The following is a 25,680-nucleotide window of genomic DNA, read 5'->3' as shown; positions in this document are numbered from 1 at the left end:
AGATCCAAGAAGAGATCAGCAGGTTCAAGAGTGTTCTCCATTCGGGCCCTCTGAGATTTGAACTAAAAGCTCAGTGGAACTATTTAAATAGGGCTTAAACACACTTATATTCAATAGCGTATAAATAACCAATGTTTCGCAATGACGATGTCGGTTCATTGCAACAACCATTGCAGCATGGTCATCCTGGGAGGGGGATTACATTGTCCCTTCAAGTTCTTTGCATTATTCTCATGCTGACGTTTTCCCTTGCACTCATGTAGGTTTTAGATCAAGTGATTGTGTAATAATAGTCTGTAGTGTGTAATAGTCTGTGGTCTGTTCAGACATATTGTGATTTTGGGGCTATACAAATAAACATGATTATAATCTATTTTTCATTTTGCCATTCTGTCCTTCATAGACATGATATCAATGAATACAAAACACTAAAAGGCATCAAAACTTTTTTGAGTATGTGTCCTTTTCTATAATCTTGGGGCCTGACACTCCGTTCTCAATCCTCCAAATTGCTTGTTCATGCCTCATTTACAAGAACGGTTGCCCTATTAGCTCATATTTTAAGCAGAACACAGTGATTTATCCTAATAGATTCCTTCTTTTTGAGGATGAAATCTTTTTACAGCCGAAGTGACCAAGTGTGGAATGAACACGAGAAGGCACTTACAGAGTGCCAAGAGGTCACACACTTTGTAAAGTTGAGTCCAGGGAGTGAAATTCAACTTGGCTTCTCCCTGTATCTTTCCCAGTGAGTTCCTGACCCCGCATATAACCCCGTGTTCACACCCTCGCAAGGCCCGCCCTTACCTGCCGTCCTTGTTTTCCGCCTGAGCTCTCTCAGGGTCGATGGACTCCGTGTAGTTTTTGCTCCAGAGGCCCTCGCTATCATCACCCACATGGTCGCACTCGTAGGCCAGATAGATGAAGCCGTCCTCGTCCACGCCCGCCTCTATTGGTTTTGCATCTGAGGATAACACCAGTAAGATTGTCTTGAGTTACGTTTCAAACCGGATGAATAGTCCAAGTGGATGTACATGATAGGTGTAATAAATGCCATCGCTGCCCCTGCGAGAAGTAAGAGCGGGCCTGAAAAAAATCCAGCCGGACCCGATCCAGGGCCCACGGGTATAAAAGCCTGACTCAGCCCGAACCTGACAGATTAGCTTGATTTGAAGGACAGGAGGTGATTTTTGTCGAGCACGGCTATAAGCGCGTGCCCTGCGCGAGAGACAGAATCCATTGTGCGGATCATCCAGAAAGAAAAAGATACAAAGAACAAGGACGGGTAAATAAAGAAATAAAATAAAACAAAAGTCAGTGAGAGAGAAGCCCGGCTAAAACCCGAACGTGATGATTGACATTATACGCCCAACTTGATCCGGTTTTCAGTTTGGGCTCGGGCTTAAGATCTCAACTCTTCCCCCTGCAATCTTAGGCATATGTTCTACTGCTGCCTCAAACTTTACGACTTTCGGAAGGGCTACTACTATGTCAGCTATTCTCCGGCTGAAAGTACAACCTTCCCCATTGATAACAATGTTTGATGTAAAGGACCCTCCCATTTCTTTGAATTCTATCCAAAAATGTATTTGAGCTTTCAAGTCGTTGTTTGCAGGGTTTGTACATATTTTTCATGACCAAAAATACAAGCACTTTTAAAGGACTTTTAAGGATAATGTGTCATTTTCTCTGAATAATGTATTTTGCAGATCGATTATATATCGGCGATTTAAATATGTGATTTTTAATCATGCGTGAGAATTCATTAAGACATATGATTTTAAGATGTTTCATCAAATGCAAATATTTTTGAAACTAATCTCTCCCCATAAAAATGTTGGGTAAAATGATGGTGATATGTACATTATCTGTTGCAGTAAGTTTTTCCCATTTCAAAATTGGGAAATATTTTGGCATGGCTCATAATAATTATGTATAATGGATATATAATCCTTGCACTAATCCTCATTTAATTGAGCCCTGTTTAGGTGTAGCATGCACCTGATCTCTTTGGCGTGACCTGCAGGGGGCAGTGACGCTTATTGGGACAATTGATTAAACCACAATTTTGTGAAAGGTGAGTGCTGTATTCATTTTGTTGGTTGGTTGGTTGGGAAGAAAACACCCAAAAGTTTTATTTATTTATATTTTACGTTTTGTTATTATTATTTTTTAAATAGTGAATGTAAAAAGGGTTGGTTTGTTTGAAAGGACTCCCTCAAGTTTGGTTGTTTTATCGTGGAACACAAAAATTGTGGTCATATTTTTAAAACACCACTGAAAAGTGGAATAATGTATGAAGATAGGTCAATACTACTAAAGTGACCAAAATTGATCGTTCTGTACAAAACACGCCCTAGACGCTTTTTTTCTATACACGGTACACTATTGCATTCGTGCAACTATTGATCAATCGAAAACCTTTGGTGACTATAATCGCAAAGCATTGTATGCAAAGGGAATCGAACCTGGGGCGCAGTGGTGAGAGCGCTGACATGTTACCACTGAACCACCAGTGATTAAGATAACTTAAAAAAAGGAATTAAAATTGATCTCATTTTCACAATATTTTTACTTATGGTGCCCAGAAGAGAATCAAAATAAATGAAATGTTGTCATGTTGTGTCATGATGACTGATTACAACCTGTTTTTTGACCCTGACCACGTTTTGCTCTCCCGTCCTGGCTTACGACCTGTTTTTGATCCCGACCACGTTTTGCTCTCCTGTCCTGGCCATCGACCAGTTTTTTCTGTGCTCGACACCACGATCTCCCACTCCATAAGATCCGCTTCCGCATTCGGAACACGCTCCGATCCCGTAAGCGGCTTGCTTCCCGGGTCCACAGCAAGCATCGGATCGCTGGCGCTGACTTTTCTCTATATTTCAATAAACTTGTGTGTAAACGTTACGCGATTGGGTCTACCTTCTGTTCTGGACGTGACATGTTGGCCACATTGATCAAACAACCAAAGATAAAATTAAAAGCTAGCTTGTTCTATTTAAAAGTCATCCAATCTTTTAGAAGACTACAGAAAAAAATGTTTCCTTTAACCCGTTGCAGGTCACCAGGTAGTATCACCTGAACGGCTAAAAAGGTTCACCCAAAGTTAAACTGAAGCTGTACTTGAACCATTTGGAATATGAGGATAGTATAAAGACATTTTAAGGCCACCTGAAATTGACCAAATCATTTTGTTTGGGACAAAAAACTGAGCAATAATTGTTGTTTTCATTAGGAGTCCTTCCAAATGTACTCTTATGTAAAATATAATTGAAAATCTAGGTCTTATGGTTCAAAACAACCCATCTATATGGAAAAAAAACAATACAGGAGGGCATTTATTTTAAAAGCAACTAATAATTGTTGTTTTGTACAAAGGAACTGGGTTTATTTCATGTGTCACCCAAAAATATGTGAATTTGTGAAAAAAACAAAACAAAACAACGTAAATAGTGGTAATTGTTGTAAAAAGACAACCTAAAAAAGGGTCATTTTGTCTGGAAAACCTCAAATGATTTGTACACAACAACACAAAAAGTTGAATGAAAATCATCCAAATAATTCTGTTTTACCCTATTTTAGGTTATTCTTGTCTTTCAAGCGTAATTCATTATTTCCTCTTAGCAAATAACCCCCCCCCCCAAAAGATTGACAAAATATTTCTACAATACCCTAAACAAGAGCAAAAGTGTGAAAAAATGTATCTTGCCACTTGTTTTGGAATTTCTGTTGCTGAGAAATGCACTTCTTTTCCTTGCACTATTGTTAAAACTTGGGCCAGTATAGCATTAAATCACATAGCATTAGCTATACAGAAGTAGCATTATATATTTATATACTATGCATATTTATATTGGGAAACTCAGTAAGCTGTAACTAGAGGGCTGACCTGTTGAGGCCTGTACGACCACTGGCTCCGAAGGGAGTGAGGCAGGCCCCTTTCCTGCCTCATTGACAGCAGACACACGAAGACGGTAGGTTTGACCCGCCTCAAGACCTGAAACCTGCAAGAAATTCATCAAAATTTTAGTGTGGGCGCAGATTTCGCTGCATTTTTGTGAGCACGATGAAAAAAATGTACATTTTATAAATAAACAATTTTTGTCGGCACACATTTCGAATGCAAAATAAATTCTTAAAGGAAACTATTTTGACAGGGCAAGGGGATGAGCTCCAGCACCATCTAGTGTCTTTCTTTGCACACAAATGACTGCAGGGATGACAACACAAAGAGTAGACTCAAAACACACTCAAGTTGTTTTCATATCTCATCGCTTTATGATTTAAATTAATTTCCCTCCTCCAAAATTTTTTTTTTTTCATCAATTGTTTCTATCTGATTAAAAAAATCAATTTGAGCTTGGAGTACTGTGCCAATTTTGGGATGATTACATTTGAAGAATCAATTGTATACACTCATAAAATCTCATTATAACTGACACAGTGGACCCCCTTGATACGACAATAGCCCGTTTTGAGTTGGGGATCCAAAGTGAAAGTTCCTATGGTAATGCGTTGCTAATAAGTTCAGATATCCAAGGTACCCCTGATTAAAACAAAACAAACAAAAAAGGATAATTATAATTACTTCTTATGTGTAATGTATGTGGATAGGATTAAATAACATTAAAATCAATATACAAAAAGCTGTAGGTTTTAGATCAAGGGATGGTGTAATAATAGTCTGAAGTATGCAATAGAGTATGAGACTCCTTGTGATTAATTGCTATGCAAATAAACATGCTTTGACTTGATAATTGCCGGCTTTGTTTCCATGGTTATCATGTTTTTGATGCTCCTTTAGCATCACCCCAAGTTATGGGACCCATGGTGAATACAAGTAATACAAAAAAACAGTAATGTATTGCTGACTCACAATGTCTTTATGAAGCGCTCGAGATTCTGAACTGAAATGGAGAAAGGCTTCGTTGGAGGTTGATCCTCCAATGTCATTTCAGCATTTCTCAATATCACATAAGGAACTTACCAGATTTAACTCTACATACGAACATGTTCTCTATTTTATTTTTTTAGGTGTATTCTGAGAAGGACAAAATTATTCCCCTCAACTGCTTCCTCAATTACCCAATAGCTTCAAATTAAGCCATTACCTATAATTACTTCTTCCTAAAACTTGACAGCAACCACATTTAAGGCATTGGCATATTTCTTAACCTTATAATGCGTGTCCTTGACTGGTTGGTCAATCACAGCCGTCCACGTGTCGGATTTCTCGCCTTGGCTGATCTCCACTATGTATCCTGTGACGGGGCTGGAGCCTTCGTAAAGGGGTGCTGCCCATAAGAGTACTAGCGACTCCTCCGTCACTTCCCGGACCTCTAAGTCGAAAGGACAACCTGTAAATGAAATGATCTTGTCAGTAAGTAATATTTGTTTATTTGAAAAGGGACAAGTACGCTCCAACAACTCATGTCACAAATTATAACATTCTGGCCAAAGCTAATTCTCAATGTCTGTCCCGAGAAGGGCTTTTGCAGAAAAAACATACATAAAATACACAATATTATAAAACAGGACAATTGCAGAGGCTACAGGTGGTCACATGTCTGACCCCTGATTAAAAAGTCTTTACGTTTATGCTTAAAAAGGACCCAGTTTGACTCTTCCTTTAGTTCAGTGGGTAAACAGTTCCAGGCTTTAGTGCCTTGTACAGTAAAAAGTGATTGTCTAAAAGTAGTTTTTCGCCTGGGGACTTGACAGTTCCCAGTCTGAGCTTCTCTGCTTCTGAAGCCCACAGCCCTTAAGGGAACTATGCTCTCACTGAGAACCCGAGGGGTCTGTTGATGCAAGCATTTATTAAATAAGCCTCAACTGTGCACATTTAATTAAATCAAAAGATAACATTTGAAGTTCTCTAAACTAACACAATGATGTGACCTGATGGACTTCTTATCTAGACTTTTAACCGCTCTATTGTAAATCATTTTTAGTGGCTTTACTGTAGTGACCGCGTCACGTGATCAGGAGCAGATGCTGTTTTTATGTGTGAGAAGATCATACAATGCTTGAAAGTGTGTGCAGCGTGGAAAGGCAGGTAATCTCTGATCAGTCTAAGTTTGCTTTGACAATTTTTTTTCAACATGGCTGTCAAATCTAAGTTGAGAATCAAGTAAAAGTCCCGGGTATTTGATTTCTAAGACCTGTTCAATCTTTCGACCATTTATTATTTAATTTAAATTTTCAGTTATAGACCTGTTTTTTGTGAAAGGATAGTGGGATGTTTGGACGTGTTCTAAGGGATGGGCAGGGCACCTTTATGATGCGGCAGGGGTAAACCAGTAAAAGCTGTCGGGCCCTGCTGTTGAACAGAAGAGTGTGTTGTGTCACCCTGAGCCGAATGACATGGCTGCTTTCTTGTGTCACGTTTCATCTGGAGGGATGAAAGCATGACCAATTTGGGTGCCGAGGTGCTTAACTTGTTTGGTGTTGGGCATTTGGGTTGGCCATAGTCAATTCTTTTGTGTTTTTTGCTACTTTTTCCTTTTTTTCTTTTCTTTGTTTTTATATGTGTTTGTCTTGCTGTTGGTCACCTCTTTCAAGGGATATGCCCAAGGTAAATAGATAGAGAGACTTGTTTTTAGAGGCAAAGCAAACATACATGTTTTTTTAACATTTAGAGACAGGCCTGCCTTTTGAAACCACTCTTTCATAGTTTGTAGGTGTTCAGACAGTTCATCAGACACTGCACATACGGTGTTACCTCTCCCATAAATCACTGCATCGTCAGCGTACACCCGAAAACCTGCATTTGGACATGAATCTGGCCGATCATTTTATATACAATCTAAAGAGCAAGGGGCTAAGAATGGACCCCTGCGGTACTCCTCTTTTTGATTTTAGAAATGTTGATGTTTTATTGCCAATAACCACACATAACATAGTTTTTTCTCTTCTAAATACGATTTGAACCACTTGGTTGAAAAAAATTAAGCTGGATAATTTGTGGCTCAAGATATCATGATTTAGCATATCAAATGCATTTTTGAGATCCAAAAAGACCAAGATCCAATTTTTTCCCCACTATCTATTGCCAGCTTGAGTTTTTCCACAATAAAGCAATTAGCCATTTCTGTGGAACATTGTGGACGGAAAGCAAATTGTAATGGGTGTAATGTGACTGTATGAAAACCATAAGCTGGTTGGACACTATTTTTTCCAACACCATTGAGAATAAAGACAAGATACTTACAGGCTGATAGGTACATGCCCAGTCTGGTGTCCCAGACTTAAAAATTGGTGTAAGTCTTGCCGGTTTCAAAAGTATGGAGAATTGCCCGCTCTGGATTGACACACTGATCAAGTATGTCAGAGGCTTTACAAAAATATTGTTGTCTTGCTTTAAGAAGGCTGTATTCACGTGGAAAAGATCCTTACTATAGCTCGGTTTATTGCATTTATTACTTCTAACACTTTTGTTTCATTTGGCTGCTGTGCTGAAAAAACTGTGCTATTTTGACTTTTCACCTTTTCAGTAGTTTTAAAAGATTCTCTGAATCAAACTGTTGAACTAATTCCTCCATTGATGAAACCAAAAAAGTATTAAATTGTTCTGCAATCCGGTGTCTCTCGAAAATTGAATATAAATGAAATATACTAATGGTGGCGTATAATGACTGAGGCTAGAATTTGGTTGATCATCGAAAATTTATCATGTCAATAAATAGAAGGTAATCCAGTGGGATTAATACGTTTTGCTTTAGAGAACCGTGTGTGCCATGAGTGCCTGGTTGCATTTTGCAATATTAATACCACAGACACATGCACTTGAGACTGTTTAGGTAGGCTGTTCTGTTATAAACAAATCAAATACATAAAACAGCACTTAAAAGACGGTTAATGTATTTAGATAGGTTGTCCGAATTAAAAGCCACCAAAAAGAATCGTTTTGTATCAGAGAATTGAGCAAAATGTGTGATTTATCGTTTTACATTGTTAACTCTAAATTGGGTCGTTTTGTTATGAAACAATAATTTGGGTCAAATTTTCAAAACACTGCCCAAAAGTGGATTCAATTATTAAGATCATTCCTCTTAGAAGCCACCAAAAGTAGTCATTTTGTCCCAAAGCAGTGACCAAAAATGACGACTTCTTTCTTTTAGTGTGTTGTTTTCTTGTAAAATACCTATAAATACAATTGTTTGGGTAATATTTTTAAAAAGTCCATAAGAAGTGGATTCAATATTAAAAATCTTCCCTTTAAAAACACCCAATTGGGTTTTTGTGTGAAAAAAAAAAATCACAAGAACCTTGGTCAGCTTTTTTAATACAACCAATGGAGATCAATGAAAAAAAGGTTGTTTCTTAGAAAAAAAATTGCTTTATGCAATAACTGAGCAGAATTTTTTATTTTTTTTGTCCGCCCACATTGGGTTTGTTAAAAAAACAAACAAAACACAAAAATATATATAAAAAAAAACAGATAGATCAAAACTATCACTATAGATGATACAAGTTAGGTGATTTCTTTAAATTCACTATGAATATAAAAATAAATTAACAAAATAATTGAGTGAAAATTTTGAATTTTGTTTTCCTTTTGATGTCCCCCCAAATTAGGAAGAATAAAAATGTGGGTTTATTATGTTACAAAGATCCCATTTAAAAGCAACCAGAAATGAGCAATTATGTTTCTTTAAGAGAGCCATTTTGGTGTTTTATGTAAAAAAAATTTTTTTAAAAATTGGTTCATATTATCAGCCATATCAACCAAAAGTGGATTCATTTGTGAAGTTTTTGAGTGAAAAATCGGAGCAAAAATTTTTTTTTCTCTTTTAGAGAGCCCCAGAATTTTGTTGTTTAATTAGTAGAAATCAAAATATGGGTCTTATTGTTCAAAACATCCTCCAAAAGTGGATTAATTTATTGAGATGGGTGGTCACAATTTGTTTTTTTACTTTTAAGAAAATTTTTTTAGGGGGCAAAACATAATGTTTTCTTTGTGTCCCTAAAATAGGTTTCTTTAAAAAAAAACATATTGATTAAACAACAGAAAACAATGTTGATCAAATAGATAAAGTCAACATTTTACAGGAATCATTAAAGAAATAGGATAACCTTCCTGTATGGAGTTTGCATGTTCTTCCCGTGCCAGCGTGGGTTTCCTCCAGGCACTCCGGTTTCCTCCCACATCCCAAAACATGCAGGTCAGGTTAATTGGCTGGTCCAAATTGTCCCTAGGTGTGAATGAACGAGTGAGTTATCTGTCTCTGTGTGCCCTGCGACTGGCTGCCTACTGCCCGTGCAGACAATGGATGGGTGGATGGAGGGGGAAAAAAACGCGTGAAAGAATCTGTTTTGGTTTCAAATACCTCATTTAAAAGACACCAGAAAGGTAGAATTTTTGCTCAGTTCTTGGGTTTGAAACTAATTTTTTTCTTACATTTTTGACAATGATTAAGGAGCCGCGCTTCAGAAAACTGCATGTACATGAGTGTCTGGTTCCATTTTCCAGTATTAATGTTAGAGGCAGCTGCACATGCATGTTTGAGTGTCCACGTGCAAGATTCAGAAATCGAAACACACGCGCATCCCCGAGGGCTTTTTTATTTCGCTGCGGCTTTTATGTCGCCATAGCAACAATCCAAGGCCGAGCATCTTCAGCCTGCATCGCTTCGGTGAAGTTTCTGCTACATTTGATTGAAAAAGTTTAGCTTGTGCGTTCTGATGTTTCAAATTGTAAAGGCTGCGAAGGGATTTATGGGCCGGGTCGATTTGATTGGCTAATTTAAAGGTAATCAGGCGAGTTTTTTTTCTCTCCTGTGGTTTTTATTGGCTCTTGAAACTCAAAGCAAATCCCTGTTGTGGTTTACTTTCGAAACTAATAAAAAGGATTTAACAAAGAAGCTTGTTCACAAAAGCGCAATCCATAATTTGCCTTTTATTTATTTATTCAAACAATACAGACTATTTGAAGGCTCATTTACTTCCGTTCCTGTTTATTACACATACAAAAACAAGCTTTACATGGTTTGCCTTTTCATCCGGTTTTAAGATGTATCCAATAAAACAAGTATCAATGGGAAGGTAACGATACCATGCATTGGTATCACACCTTTTTAAAAGGGGCAATGTGTAATATTTAATGCCTCCTATCCATCCATTATCTGCACCAATTATCCCCAGTAGGGTCGCGGGGGTGCTGGAGCCCATTCATTCATTTGAATACTAGGCAAAAATAAAAAAAAAACATCATAAGTTGAAAATTGTGTATTTCTTTTAGACTGTGGAATCCACACTTAGGCCCCCGCCCGGATGCCGCCACGGTGTTTTGTGTGTCGCTGGCCTTCAGATGTACAAGAAACCACACTGCCATCTAGTAGTCAAATATTACACATTGGGACTTTAAGGGAGCGACTGCATTCTACTAGCATTATTAAAGATCAGGATCCTAAAATTAAATGAATGTAAAATTATCTAAATATAAAAGCCATATTAAGGTGACAGTTCATGATAATTTACTACAATAGGTCCTTGTAACCTAGAACGGAGAATAGTTTTCATTTCAGTTAATACTTTAACTCTTGAGTTAAGGCGTAAATGCTGATTTAAAGTTCGAAAGCTGATTTGAACTTCAACTAAAAATACTTCTCTTATTCAGAGTGAAAGCTTTAAAGCCTTTTGGACTCTCAAGTTGAAGAATAAATGATTCTTTAACTTGCAGTTAAAATTTTGAAACTGCGTCAAACCTTTAGTCGGATTGTGAATGGTGCTTAAATCAGAGTTCAAGCTTTAAAACTTTTTTAACTAGAGTTAAAGTGTAAGTACTGCTTTAACTAAAAAAATTGAAGCATAAATGTTGGCTTGAAGTGACTCCATTAAAGTGACGACTTCTGCCTGTCGACGCAGCAATTTTGAAAGGCTCTTGTCTTTATTTTTTAATCATTCATGAATATTTCATTTTAATTATCTTTTAATATTTTCTTTTACTCATATTTGCACGTGTTAGTGTGTACTGCATTTTCTTCATTAATTTACCCTTCTTTGGTTCAACGAAGGCCCGACCTCTCGACTTCATGACGCCATTTCTGGGTAACCTGTTACTGTGCTCAGATTTACAAATACACGGATTGCCTCGTAATGTGCTATATCTTGGCAACAGTATTAGACCATGTATTCCTACCTTTTGATTTTTATACAAAATGTGTCAGGAGTGACGTCATGAGAACAACGAATTCAGCATATGACGCAGCGAATAAAATTGAATTTCCCCCTATGTTCAGGTCCGGAGCCTTCGCTCTGAAAATGCTGGTCTACTAGTGATCCCAAGAGCCAAGAAGAGAATGCAGGCTCGAGAGCGTTCTCCATTCGGGCCCCGATGTCGTGGAATGCTCTGCTCCCTGAGATGCGGTCAGCAAGCTCAGTGGAACCGTTTAAATCTAGGATTAAAACACAATTATATTCTATAGCTTATGAATTACCTATATTTCCTGTTGATGATATCTGCGTATTCATTTTTAGTACAACATTCATCACAGCCTGTTTAAGCTGGAAGGGGATTACCTCATGTGCAATCCCATTTTCCTCATGTTGAGGTTTTTGAGGTTTTCCTTGCCCCCGCGTAGGTTTTAGATCAGGGGATGGTGTAATAATAGTCTGTAGTCTGTGCAGCCCTTTGAGACTCCTTGTGATTAAGGACTATACAAATAAACTTTAAAATAAATAAGTTTTAACTCATGAGTTAAGTGTAAAGGAAACTTTAATTTAAAGTTTAAGATTTGAAACTGCTTTGAGTCTTAGGCTAAAGCATAATTGGTGCTTTAACTCAAAGTTAAAGCTTCAAACCTGTTTTGATTGTTGAGTTTAGGTGTACGTTTTGCTTTAACTCAACATACAAGCTTAATTCTGCTTCATCTTTTAAATACGAGTTAAAATGTTGCATTACCACAGAGTCGAAGCTTAAAAGCTGCCTTATTTGTTGAGCTAAAGCTATAAAGCTGTTTTAAGTCCTGAATTAAAATGGAAATGCTGCTTGAAATCAGAGTCAAAGCTTTAAGTTATAGTATAAATACTGCTTTAACTCAAGAGTTGAAGCTTTAAACCTGCTTTGTCTTGAATTGAAGTGTCGTTCTTTAACAACAAAACTAAAAAAAAACACTTGAAACAATCCCAACATTCGTCTTCAGCAATGATGTTGCAGTTCAATTTATATTTTACTCTGTAAGGATGATCTGAGCAAAAAAATGCTCAGATTTTTGAAGGTTTATTAACAACTCAGCGTGATTATTTTTCTCCCAGATTTGGCACTCACCAGGTTCTGGCATGGTCCACTCTTCACACAGAAAAGCCTCACTAGAATCGGAAGGCTCCCCCACGCCGACCATGTTGGCAGCAATCACGCGGAACTCGTACCGAAGCCCGCTCCTCAGGTTCGAAACCTATGGAAAACAAAACAAAAACACTAAACAGGGCAGTATTTTTTAATCCCTAAATTGTCAGTATTATGTGTTTCCTATCATCTGCTAAGGATGTAAAACAGGTAATAGTTTTGCTGGAATTTTGGATTTTGCTATACTTAGAACCATTTTTTTTTACTACATATTTTCATGTTTTTCAAGAAAAGTAACTTAAATAGAATAAAAAATAGAAAAGATTTTTTAATACATTGAAAATGTATTTTAGTTTTTGATTCATTATTAGTGAAATAAGAAATGATAATCAAAAGCAGAAACCATATGTGCAAAGGATTAACTATATTTTTGTTATTATTTATTGTTATTTAATTTTTTATTATTGTATACATATATTTCTTATTGCATTTGTTGTTTGTTTTACTACATATTTATCTTTAGCTATTATGGTTTTACTTTATTTTTGTTGTTTTATATTTAAATATATATATATTTATATATTTACTACAATTGTATATTTTTTTCTAGAAAAAGAACAAAATAATAAAAAAATGAGCAAAAATGACTTTCAGTTTTTTTTTTTTTAATAAAATTTTATACATATATATCCATCCATTATCTGCAACGCTTATCCTCAGTAGGGTCACGGGGGTGCTGGAGCCCATCCAAGCAGTCTTCAAGCAGGGGACACCCTGAACTGGTTGCCAGCCGGTCGCAGGGCACACAGAGACAGATACTCACTCGCTCATTCACACCGAGGGACTATTTGGACAATTAGCCTGACATGCATGTTTTTGGAATGTGGGAGGAAACCAGGGTTTGCCTGGAGGAGACCCGCGCAAGCGCGAGGAGAACATGCAATCTCCAAACAGGATGGTTCATTTTCATCTTGCTTTATTGTAATTTTTTTGGTGACACCATATTTTAAAATGAGCAATTATTTTATGCCAATGGAGCAAAATAATGAATGTTTTACTACATTCTAACTTTATTCAGTTTTTTTTTAAAAAAATAAGAAAATATGTACAATTTTGGACTATATTTTGACTACATTTTTATTCATTGTTAATAATAATAATATTAAATTAAGTCATGTTTATCTGTATAGCCCTTAATCACAAGAAGTCTCAAAGGGCTGCACAGACCATAGATTATTACATAAATTTATAAATAAATATGCATATAGTTTTATCAGACCAATAACAATGACATAACGATATAATTATTTAATATTTTATTTTTTCATTATTTCATTTTTAAAATCTATTCGACTATTCCATTTTATTACTTATTATGATTTTATTTTTGTAATTAGATATTTTATATATTGTTGATATTGCTTTGCTTCTTTTTAACTTTTCAGTTTTTGTGTTTTTCTTGTTAAATAATAATTCAAATCAGCAGAAATATAAGCACATTTTTACTTAATTTGTTTTACTTTATATTTTTTGCATTGCACTTTTAAAGGGACATTCTGCGTAATTTTGCGCCTCCTAATGTTAAAAATAACTTAATTGATTAAAAAAAAACTATATTGATCTGAAGAATTAGCACTACTAGCACTATAAACTATCATATGAACATGCAATATATTTAATGTTTGTATTATTTTACATAACATGAGTCCAAACCAGAGGGAGATGACATGTCCACCATCTTGTTGCTACAGGCACCACCTAAAATCAAAAACCTTGCACACAATTTTTTTAATACTTGGTGACAAAGCCTTTGTTTGCAAGCACAGTGGTCAGACGTTTGTGGTAGTTAACCACGAGGTTAGCACACATGCCAGGGGTATTTTGGCCTATCCTTCTTTGCGGATCCTTTCTAAATCATTATGGTTTGGTTGGCTGTCCATTGCCAACTTCGATTTTCAGCTCAGTCCATAGATTTTCAAGTGGGTTGAGGTTTTGGAGACTGTCTGGGCCACTCCATGACCATAATGTGCTTATTCTTGAACCACTCTTTGGCTGCGTCTGCTGAATGTTTCGGGGTCATTGTCATTTTGGAAAACCCAACCACAGCCCAGCTTCTTGGCAGAGAGGAGGTTGGCCTTCATAACCGCCAGTTCATGGCTCCATTCATCTTCCCACTGATTTGGTAAAGTAGCCCTATGCTTTTGGCAAGGAAACATCCCCCTAAACATGAGGTTTTCACCTCCATGCTTGACCATAGGCACAGTGTTCTTGGGATCATAGGTAGCATTTTTCTCACCCGACACATTGCAGGTTGATTTTAGAGCAAATAGTTCAATTTTTCACATCACTTTGCGCAACTTTGTAATGATCACTGGCCTAATCTTGCTTATGTTTTTGTTGCCCATTCCGATTTGTGCAGGTCCCGCTCTGAGGTTCTGAGAGGGCTATTTGGTCTCAGCCATGTTGAAGAGTTTGTTACCTTTCTGATTGTCTGATTATGTGAACATGTATCTGATACAGGTGATTGCCAAGTCCAGGTGTTTTTTTGTTGAATTTAATTCCGTTTTTATATATTTTATCTCTTTGTGTTATAATACATCTATAATTAAAAGTACAGAATCATCGCGTCTTCATTAGAGGGAAAACCAACAAAATCAGAAAGGGATCAAATCATTTTTACTCTCACTGTTTATTTCTCTGGACTACTTCATGAGCACATAGCTATTTAATAAGGAAGAAAAACAAATGGTAATCTGCTGCCACCTACTGATTTGGATGAATGACACAATTACTGGACGAAAAATACCGAACAATGGCATGCTTTTTTTGCAAAGATAAAATTAGGCCACTTCTTGCAACACACTAGGGAAGGTATTGTATCACACTGGTTGTAAAACACTCAAATAAGGTAACTAACAGGGACAAAACAATGACTCAGTGAGAAATGTTCAATAAAGTGCAAGTGAGTTGGACTCGGCATTTCGGCGGTCTTTCCCTTGCGCGTTTGTTAGGATTTATTGCTCCAGGTCTCTTAAGCAGCTTCCTTCCAAGCTCCAGCAGGCATTTGAGAAGGCATTACTACCGCTGCCACCCACAATTCTCCCGAGACCACACCGGACAATTTTGCTTTAGGAAGAGAGGGGAATCAGCCTCATTGATCTGCACATTGATCTTTCTGTTCGCAGCCACTTACTTTCAGGCTCTTATCGCCTCAGCGAGACGCTCTCGCCTTACTCACAGAGGCTAAACGATGAGCTCGGCGGATTGGTAGAATAAAAAAAAGGACAGTTTGACTTTTGATATTTAAATCATACCATTAAATTCAAAGAACATGAAGGAAAGCAGGGTTTTATCTGTCGTGTCACCAGAATTTGCTTGCAAATCGGTGACCATAGTGCACCCTAAAAAACGCTGTTTCTCTGACAAAGCTAGAATTTGTTACAATAATGACCACAAGCAGAGCTAACTACCCAAAGTGCTTCCCCTGAACTTGTGGGAAGTGAACATTTACCGTAAATTATGGAATACGGAGTGGACCTGATTAAAAGCCGCATGCTTGAATTTACGAATGAAATATATATTTTTTTGTACTAGCTGCAGCGTTGTTTTCATTTTCACTTTGAGTTGTCTACATCACGCGTTTTTGGATCATGAGACCACTTAAGATGGCGATTACAAACTCAAGTACAAATTTGCTACTGTGTTGAAAGAAAACGCAAATGAGGGCTCTGCCGTATAAAGAGAAATAAAATAATATGTTATATAATATGTTATATATATATATATATATATATATATATATATATATATATATATATATATATATATATATATATATATATATATATATATATATTTTTTTTTTTATGCAAACAAGCTCGGTGGCCTTGGGGGTAGGGCGCCCGCTCCGAGAATGGGAGGTCGCTGGTTCAAGCCTCGGCCGAGTCATACCTAAGACTTACAACATTGGTACACATTGCCTCCCTGCTTGGCGCTTGGCATTAGGGGTTGGAATTGGGGTGTTTGGTCACGTAATGACTCCCAACACATCAGTTGGGTTGAGCGAGGGGGCTGGGAACCCCCTCTCCTGTATCAATCTCCCAGAAAGAGTCAGGAATGTGTTCTTGATTCTAGCCACCTCCCACTAGGGGGATATGGCTCCGGTATATATTATATACAAACAAATTAGTAATATTTTAATAATGTTTAGTTCATAAAATCTTTGTCTAATTGTCAAAAGTAATATTCAATTAGGGCCCACTTGTAATCACCAAGTGGGCTAAAGACCCTTTGTGCAGGAGCCCAGGAACTCGGTTTGTTGCCAAGCAACTAGCGCCACCATCAACAAAAACGATAAACCAATATTGTCATTACATGGAGGCTAATCACATATTTTAGGAACAAGGAGCCCAACTGACTTTTAAAATAAAAATAAAAAATGTTACCAACCGTGGCCCTCCTCTCTCTGAACGCTTTCTGGTTGACCTCCCGCCAGGCTTCGGTACCCTCCTCACGCTTGTCCAAGTAGTACCCCCTAACGGGGGCGCCGCCATCAAAACGGGGCCTCCTCCAGCTCAAAACCATCTCCGATCCAGTGCACAGAAGCAAAGCGATGTCCGAAGGAGCGGAGGGAACCCCTGCAGTAGACGGAATAAGAAAAGATCGCAGCGGGTGAGGCACAGCTCATTGGAATTGGCATTTAAATAAGGCTATATTCCAGTTCACGGCATCTCATCCAAATGCAAAGGCTCACTAGGCAATGAAAGGGGTGAATAGAAATAGAATGAGTCACATTATGTGACATAGAGTCCAAAGAAAAGCCTTGTGGCTTTCTTTTTACAGGCATTTTTTACATTTTCAAGAAACTCTGCTCTATAGCTCAATAGGGGTGGGCAATAATTTGGTTAAAAAAATTGGCCAAAGGGTCAGTCATAGACACCTACGGTATCCAATTTCTTTTTCTAAATAAATATGCATGCAGACATTTACATGCTGTATTTCTTAATATTTGTTTTAAATAGATTAGTTTCATCAAATTGGTTTTGAAACACTGACAAGGAAAGCAAAATAATATATTAGGTCCCTATTTGAAGCACTAAATTATTTGATATTTAGTTTTTTAGTATTGTTGTGGGGCAGCACGGCGGAGCAGTGGTTAGCGCGTGTGCAGCACAGTTCTGAGGTAATGAGATCGAAGCTCCTGTGTGGAGTTTGCATGTTCTCCCCGTGCTTGCGTGGGTTTCCTCTGGGCACTCCGGTTTCCTCACACATTCCAAAAACATGCATGTCAGGTTAATTGGCTGGTCCAAATTGTCCCTAGGTGTGAATGAGCGAGCGAATTGTCTGTCCCTGTGTGCCCCGCAACTGGCTGGCAACCAGTTGAGGGTGTCCCCTGCCCACTGCCCGAAGATAGCTGGGATGGGCTCCAGCACCCCCGCGACCCTACTCAGGATAAGCCGTGCATAATGGATGGATGGATGGATGGATGGATAGTATTGTCGTATTTCTGTAGTCAGATTTCCTGTACAATTTCTCTAGTATTTTTGTTGAATTACTATAGTTTTGTTTTGCAGTATTTTCATAGTAGACTTTTTGTAGCATAAATGTACTGTTTTTTTTAGTATTACTGTCACGGTTGCCATGGCGCCTAATTGGCCCCGCCCGTGTGGCGCCAGCTGCAGCTCGTTAACAGATTGGCTTTCTGTCTATTTTAATCTCACGTCCCTTTGTCAGCCCGTCAAAGAACTTCTGCCCCGCAAGACGTGGGTTTCGACTCGGTCCTGTCCCTGTTGGTATTTCCTGTACGGTATTGTTCTCGTTTATTTTTTCCTGTTTAATATCGGTTTTCAGTTTAGTTTCCGCCTATTTGTGTCCTGTTTATTATTTTCTCCAGTTTTTGTTCCTGTAGACTTTGTCCTGTTTATTTTCGATATCCTGATTCATTATCTATCCTGTCTGTCCCGTCCTGTCCAGTATCGACCCCATCTGTCCGATATCAACTCAGACAATTGGAATCGATCTAGTCGGTCTCTGGATTCCTGTCTTTCCACGCTAGACCGCTGCTTAACGTGCATGACTCCCCATTTCCTGTAAAATAAAAGGCTTGTGTGAGAATGTCACGCAATTGGGTCCTGATCCTGTTCTGGTTCTTGACAATTACTGTTGTCCTATTTTGGAGTATTTGCATATTGTCCGTATTTTATTTGTAGAATGAAAGCAAAATAATACATTAGGTCTCGGTTTTAAAGCACTAAATTTGACATTTAGTTTTGTATTAATTTGGCAGTTTTTCTGTAGTAGTATTTTTGCTGTAGACACACAAAGGGACATAGGGGACAAATATGGCAACAAATACATTTGTTTGTATTATTAGTATTTTATTTGATTCACTAACATATATTTTCATAAGTTTATCATTTTTGTTTGGTGGGCCGCCTGTGGCCCGTTGTCTTTTCCCCCAGCATTATGACTGATATGCACATTCTTTTTCTTAAAAATAATAAAACTAGAGGTTTTGAGGTGCAAGGGGTAAACATTTGATTAGGGGTCACCAACCTGGGTACTAGGTAGCTTTTAAGAACACCTAGACACTTAAGAGCTCACCAGAGGTGGGCTATTATGATTTTCTACAACAGCATTTCTCAACTGGTGGGTCGGGACACAAAAGTGGGTTGCAGGCCTTTGACTTAGAAGAAAGGAAATAATAAAGGCCATTTATACTACTCTACAGTAGATGGCGATAATTCCCTGGAAATGGGATTTGATACCCCCCATTTCATAACAGTAAAAAAGACAAATAAAGTTTGTCTCAACACATTGAGCATGGCCATAGATCTTATTATCTTGAAGAAAAAAATGACTGAAGTGAAGCCTTTTTAGTTTTAATCAAAAATGCTGTTAAATGAGGATTAAATGGAATATTATTTCTTGAACTTGTCATTTTATTTTTTGTTAGAAATGTGAATATCCCTGGTTTAAAATGCAAAATCATTTAGGTGAATACATTTGAGAAGTGGAATTTTTTTCTTGATTTGGGTGCCAGCTTGTAATTAAGGTGTGATGCTGGGTCCTGACCGGTTAACTGATTTAGGAAAAATTAAAATAGGGGTTCAGTGTCTTGCCCAAGGACACTTTGACATTCAACCCGAAGAAGCTGAGAATCAAACCTGTGACCTCTCAGTCCCAAGACGAGTTAGTTCTTTGTTTTATTCATCAACTCTAACAACCCCAAAAATCAAGAGGACTAACAGGCTCAGAAAAAATTTCTTCTGTGGAACTATCACCATCCTAACCAAGCACACAATACTGTAAATGTCATTGCACTATTTTCATTACACTACAACTCAAGCAAGACTACAAGCAATAATTGGTAAACATCAGATACTGTATCGATCCTAATATTCTTTTTTAAACCGTTCTTTTCTCTTTTAAGTATTTATTATACAACACGGCGGCACAGTTAGCGCGTGTCCGGCTCAGTTCTGAGGTCATGAGATCGAACCTTCCTGTGTGGAGTTTGCATATTCTCCCCGTGATTGCGTAGGTTTCCTTCCGGCACTCCGGTTTCCTCTTACATTCCAAAAACATGCATGTCAGGTTTATTGGCCGGTCTGAATTGTCCTTAGGGGTGAATGAGTGAGTGGATGGTTGTCTGTCTCTGTGTGCCCTGCGACTGGCTGGCAACCAGTTCAGGGTGTCCCTTGCCTACTGCCCAAAGATAGCTGGGATGGGCTCCAGCACCCCTGCGACTCTAATGAGGATAGGCGTTGCAGATAATTACATGTTCATTCTATGTCCAATGTCGCTATAAACAGTGTTCACTATGTTGTTATCAATGAACAATGTAGACAATTCTAACCAATTCTATTATATTCAAGTGGGGGATTTGGTTGTTCGGTTAGCTAATTGTATGGTTGGCGGACCAGGATCAGTCCTCATATTGGTCGATTTTTCAGCTGTTTGGTGAGTCAGTTCTTTTGTTATTCCAGCAGTCGATTGATTAGTTTAAACAGTTGTTTGCTTTAAATAGTCAGTTGCTCAGTTTGTTTATTGGTTGATTCATTTTCCAGTTGCAGGTTATTGATTCGAATTTCGACTGATCAACCAGTTCAAAGTCCATCATTTAGTTTTTTGATTGGATTGTGTTAACGCCAACAATTGTTAGGAGTTTTATGTCTGACTACATGCGCTTAAATAGTCCCGCAAAGGTCAGTCATATTTGTTATTCACAACAAGTTGCAATTCCCAATGCACTTACTAATCGCCCCTTTGACCACTATGGGGGAAGACTCCTGTGAGTAGTCGCTATTTCCAGCTCGGCTCACGGACTTCACCCTGAACACGTATTCCTTACGATTTTCTAAGCCATGGACCGTGAAGCTGAAAAGAACACATCGAAGAATCAATGCGATAAATGTGTTTGAAGGTTGAAAGGTTTTAGTGTCCATTATCACCTTGGCTCGGTAGCGGGTTTGTTGTTTACAACTTTCCAGTCCCTTTCACCGGTTTTGCTGCAGTATACGTAGTATCCAAGGATCCCCTCTTTGTCTTCGGGCTCTTCCCACTGAAGCGACACTGAGGTGTCGGTATCTGGAAATACCTGGATGGAGGATGGGGGAGCAGGGATGTCTGTAAGGGAATAAAAACAAGCATCAGCTCTGTTTTTGGTTGATTGATTAGGGGTCAGCAAATAAAGGTCTGATATTCTTCTTTCTTGATTTGGTTAGTATATCAGTGTTTTAATGTATTTATGTATGGTACGTTTGTTACTTGTTCAGGGTGATCAAATATAAGTATAGAGGTTCTCAAACTATTTTTAGTCAGGTACTTGTTGAGCAATGTTTTTTCATCCAAGTACCTTCAACCATTAGTCAGTTTTATCCATCATTTGGTCCCTCAGAGAGTAAAGGGTCACCATTTATTTGGTAAGTACACTTCACACACACGGACTTACTTTGTGGTTTCCCCAAGCAGATTGGATCACTCGGCTCCGATGGTTCACTAATGCCGTACTTGTTGACGGCCCGGACTCTGAAAAGGTACCGCGTTCCCTTAACAAGGTCGAAAACAGGAAACCTCGGAGAGTTGACCACAGCGTCCAAGCTGACCATCTCCCAGCTGTTTTCCTTCCCTTCTTGAGCCTAAAATCGAACCCGGGACATGTGACATAATAGAAAAACTTACTTTTTGCTCAACAGCTTTTTCAGGGACTTTCTGATTGGAAACGGACTATTGCTCGTATTCTGTTTATGTGTAGCCATGTAAACATCCACAGCAATCCAACAAAGGTCCTACTGAGAGCATTCTGATTGCCATCGTTGGGTTAGGCCTTTTATTTTCCGAAAGTGCACACATAGTAATACTTTTTTTGTGTGCACATACGCAGTTTCCCAGAGCCAAACAATTTTCTATGCAGCAATGCACTGTAGGACTTGTAGTACAGAGAAAAATTATGTATGCAAACTTTGGTCAACTCACTAAAAAAGCTAATGTTTATTATGTTTATTGATTGAGTTCTCCAGGACATTTCAGTTCTAATTTCTACTCCCAGGCAAAAATGTCACAAGTGCATCAGTTAAGTAGACACCACAATTGTATCCATCCATATAAAGTGTAAGTACAAGCTTTAAGAACGCTACGTACGAGCACATCTTAGAAATAGACGCTACTTTGTTGCCAAATGTTAAATGTTGGAAACAACATCTATTTGCGTGGTAATGCTGCTCCCGCTTTGCCCTTGTAATTGGAATACTTGAATAGAATATGCATACGTTTAATTGTTCATCTCGAGGTATGTAAACAATTCATCCGCATTGTGATTCCCTGCATGTAAAGGTAGTCAATGTGCCAAACAATTCAACAAGTGAGTTGCCAAAGTATGGCGACTTTTACAAGAGACCACATCTAATGCCCCCGAAGAGCAGGTAGGCCTTGCATGGCTGACTCTGCTATTGGTGTGTGAGTCTGTGTGTGTGAATGGGTAAGTGTGAAGCACATTGTAGAGCGCTTTGGGAGGTCTTCAGTGACTTGAAAAACACTATATAAATGCAGACCATCTACCATTTACTACTGTTACTCACAGATGTTTGTGTCGTTATATACGGCGAAGCATTTTGTGGTCTGGGAGTCATAAAGACTGTCATCTGTTGGTAGTACGGAATCTTAAATGTATTCAAATCGATTAAGGAGATGCCAAGTCTAAGTGCAAAATAGAATCCAGGTATGATTGTGTGAAAAGTTACTCTGAGATTCTTAATTTAGACCTTATTATGAATTGGATGTTAGGGATATAATCGGGGGTCAGGGAATGAAGGCGGAAATGCTGTTGATGGTCACTTGTGGTGATGACGTGAAATTATTGATTAGAGATTGAATTATTGAGTATAACTATCAAAATAATTCTAGAAATAAAGTCAAACTGTTAATTTCGATAAATACTAAAGCAACTTAGGTCACATTGTGGCTCTTGATATATAACAGAACAATATTGAGATTGATTTTGTTTCCTCCTTTTATAGACTTACACTGATATCATTTTTTTTGGATTATATAACAATGTAAAATCCTAGGTTTTGGGATGGATTTTTATCGAACCTAACTGTTTTTCCATACAATTTTTTGACCTGGAAATATTCCCATTAAAAAAAAACTTTTAGGCTTAATTTAGGATTTATTCATGACTTTCCACTTTTCATTTTACACCTTTTCTTTCATTATACTTTTCACAGCGTTCCACTCATATATTAAAACAAAAACATCATATTTTTTCATTAAAAAACTTTTCTCTTTGATTTTGATATTTGCTTCTAATATTTTGCTTTTTTTCCTTCCTACTCATACATTATATTTGTTTGTAGAACAGAATCGTTTTTCATAAATATACATATTCCTCTTTTTAGTACCCGTTAAACCGCAAAAAGTACTTTTATGAAAATAAGTATCTTCATTATTAATTTCTGTTTGTTCATTATCTAAGGGGCCGGTCACACACCACCATTTGCGGCTGAATCACGGCTAAAATTTTGCGTTTTTTTTTTGCCCGTGGTTGCCCGCGATGGAAAATGCGCAAAATTGGCCAACCCGCTGTTCATCGCTGGTATGCCCGCAAAACAGACGCCGGCGACTGTTCCGCTTCCTCATCGCGTCATTTCTGCGTCATTTTCTCGTGTGGACCACGGGTATAAAAGCTCCCGAGCCGGTGTTGTGCCCAAATCTGACTCCTACGCAACGCCCCCACCCCCACCCCCTCGCGTGAACGCGCATTCTGCTGCGATCGCTTTTGACTTTTTCATCCGCGTTAACAAAGGCATTTTGTAAAATACGATCGCACTTTATTGTTTGAATAAACGCGTAATATAAACTCGGATCTCCCAATTGTTATAATTAGCTCGCTTTATTGTTTTAATAAGCGTTTTATATAGAATACGATCGCTTTTGTTGGAAGCGCAGCAGAATGCGCGTTCACGCGAGGGGGGAGGATTTACCGTTCGATGACGTTCACAACAAAAACAAAGACGGAATGGTTTAAGTTGTATTACATTTCCAACAAATGCAAGACGAAGTGGTTTTGGTTATATGTTCGCCATTACATTCCCTAAAAGTGAGATAAAACGAGGTAAAAGTGGTTGTAGTAGCGAGGGGATGCAAATCTCGGCAGGGATGCATTTCTCGGATAACACCGGGCTGTAGAAATCATAACCACTCAAGACACAGTCCCGTGAAGATCAAGATTTCAAGCTATGGCATCATTTTTATTTTATTATCTTGAAAAGAAATGTCAAGAAATAAAAATGGATTAAGACGAGGTCACTACGCTGACGGGGATCCATGTTCACCCCTTGACGTCTCGAGCACAACTGACGTGTGCTCGGCAAATCGCGCTGTATATACGCGGAGAAAGGCGTTTGACCGTCACACGCGTAACACGCTAATTTCACGTAATAACACCGCGATACAGGCGCAGAACATGCTATTACCATGCTCCAACCAACGATTAACCGCTGAAATTTCCCATCCTACCCATGTGTAACCACGCCCTGGCCGCGGCCAGAGCACGTCGTTCCGCGTCATTTCCAAGTCATTACCTCGTGTTGACCACGTGTGCGGCACGCGGTTTAACACGTGCTCAAACTTTTGAGCAGCTCAAAAGTTTTGCGCGCGGCCAACAACGTGTGAATTTCTGGCCGTGGTTCAGCCTCGATACGCTCGTGAAAGGCTGTGTACCTCGTGCTCTGAAGAATTGAGCAGCGCAAAACTTTTTCGCGTTGCCACCCGCGCGCGAATTTCCGACCGCGTGTAAAGCACTGCTGTATCTCGTCTGTATGGCGATCTCAAAGCGTCCAATAGCGTCCGCCTCACAGGCAGAAATTACTGGCCGTGATTCAGCCGCAAATGTGTGACCGGCCCCTAAGTTTGGACTCCTCTACACCAAACTTTAGAAGTTCAAATAATCCGTTGTAAGTTTAAGCTTCGATGTCACATCTTATTACAAAATCCAGCTCACATTTGTCTAGAAGCATTTTTTGAAATCGGAAAAGGCTCTCAAAGACATGACAGATTATACAGGTCTTGCTCAAGGCTGAGGGATATATTTGAATGCAGCCTTCATTATATGGGTAGAATGAAAGTGCCAAACTTTCGTATTCTATCCTTGCTTATGACAGCTCTGACAGTTATTACCCCGGGAACAAATAACAATCCATGGATAAATGATAAAAAAAACATTTTTCCTATGGCACGAGCTGGAAAATGCTGGGGCGTCCACGCTTGATATTGAAGAGCCTGCGGGAGTCTTTATTGCTGAAAAGATCAGACGAGCACCCACAAGGTGGAGGAATCTTATTTGAACATAGGCTTTCACTTTTGATGATGATAAAAGAATGAAAGGACGTGAGACTTTTTTTCTGTCATACTCAGTGGGATGCGTCGGAATCGGTGACCTCAAACTGCACTCGAGCGCAAAATCACAGATGCCGTCAACTTGTTTGTTCACCTTCTCGTTAGACTAGAGGCGCTTTTATTTCTGCCACATGTTGCGGCGTCAGAAGGGAATCAGAATCAACAAGTGGGCATAATTACGGCCGGGTAATTGCATTAGAACCGTAATTTTTCCAGTATTCCTTTTAGTTAAGGCCATGTAAACAAACACAGAAATCCAATTAAATTAAATAATCCGATTGTAAGTATTTTGTTTTGCATTGTATTTGTCAGTCCTTTTAATTTCCGATTACTCGTGCATGTATCCATCCACATTCGAGTAATCCGATTTCTTGTAGGCACACAGGAAATTATGCAGGAATTATGCACTTGTCTATGCTTATCTACTAGTGATCCCAAGAGCCAAGAAGAGATCCGCAGGTTCGAGAGCGATTTTATCTGCAACCTCAGTGGAA

The 25,680-nt window shown here is 38.5% G+C and overlaps 1 protein-coding gene across 2 annotated transcripts in view; it reads right to left on the bottom strand.

Annotated features, from left to right (window-relative positions):
• Positions 1 to 25,680, bottom strand: part of myom3 (myomesin 3) — a 114,835-nt gene that overhangs the window by 25,913 nt on the left and 63,242 nt on the right. For both annotated transcript variants that reach the window (XM_088327037.1, XM_088327038.1), the window contains exons 15-22: positions 21,243 to 21,429; positions 20,743 to 20,917; positions 20,547 to 20,668; positions 16,739 to 16,926; positions 12,272 to 12,398; positions 5,179 to 5,360; positions 3,893 to 4,007; positions 808 to 964 (exon numbers count right to left, since the gene is read on the bottom strand). In XM_088327037.1, the coding sequence (XP_088183163.1) occupies positions 808 to 964; positions 3,893 to 4,007; positions 5,179 to 5,360; positions 12,272 to 12,398; positions 16,739 to 16,926; positions 20,547 to 20,668; positions 20,743 to 20,917; positions 21,243 to 21,429 (1,253 nt within the window). The remainder of the gene's footprint in view (positions 1 to 807; positions 965 to 3,892; positions 4,008 to 5,178; positions 5,361 to 12,271; positions 12,399 to 16,738; positions 16,927 to 20,546; positions 20,669 to 20,742; positions 20,918 to 21,242; positions 21,430 to 25,680) is intronic.

Source organism: Urocampus carinirostris, chromosome 2, assembly GCF_059441175.1.
Source record: "Urocampus carinirostris isolate Australia breed hairy pipefish chromosome 2, RoL_Ucar_1.0, whole genome shotgun sequence".
Classification (NCBI taxonomy): Eukaryota; Metazoa; Chordata; class Actinopteri; order Syngnathiformes; family Syngnathidae; genus Urocampus; species Urocampus carinirostris.
This window is presented reverse-complemented; position numbering and strand designations above follow the sequence as displayed.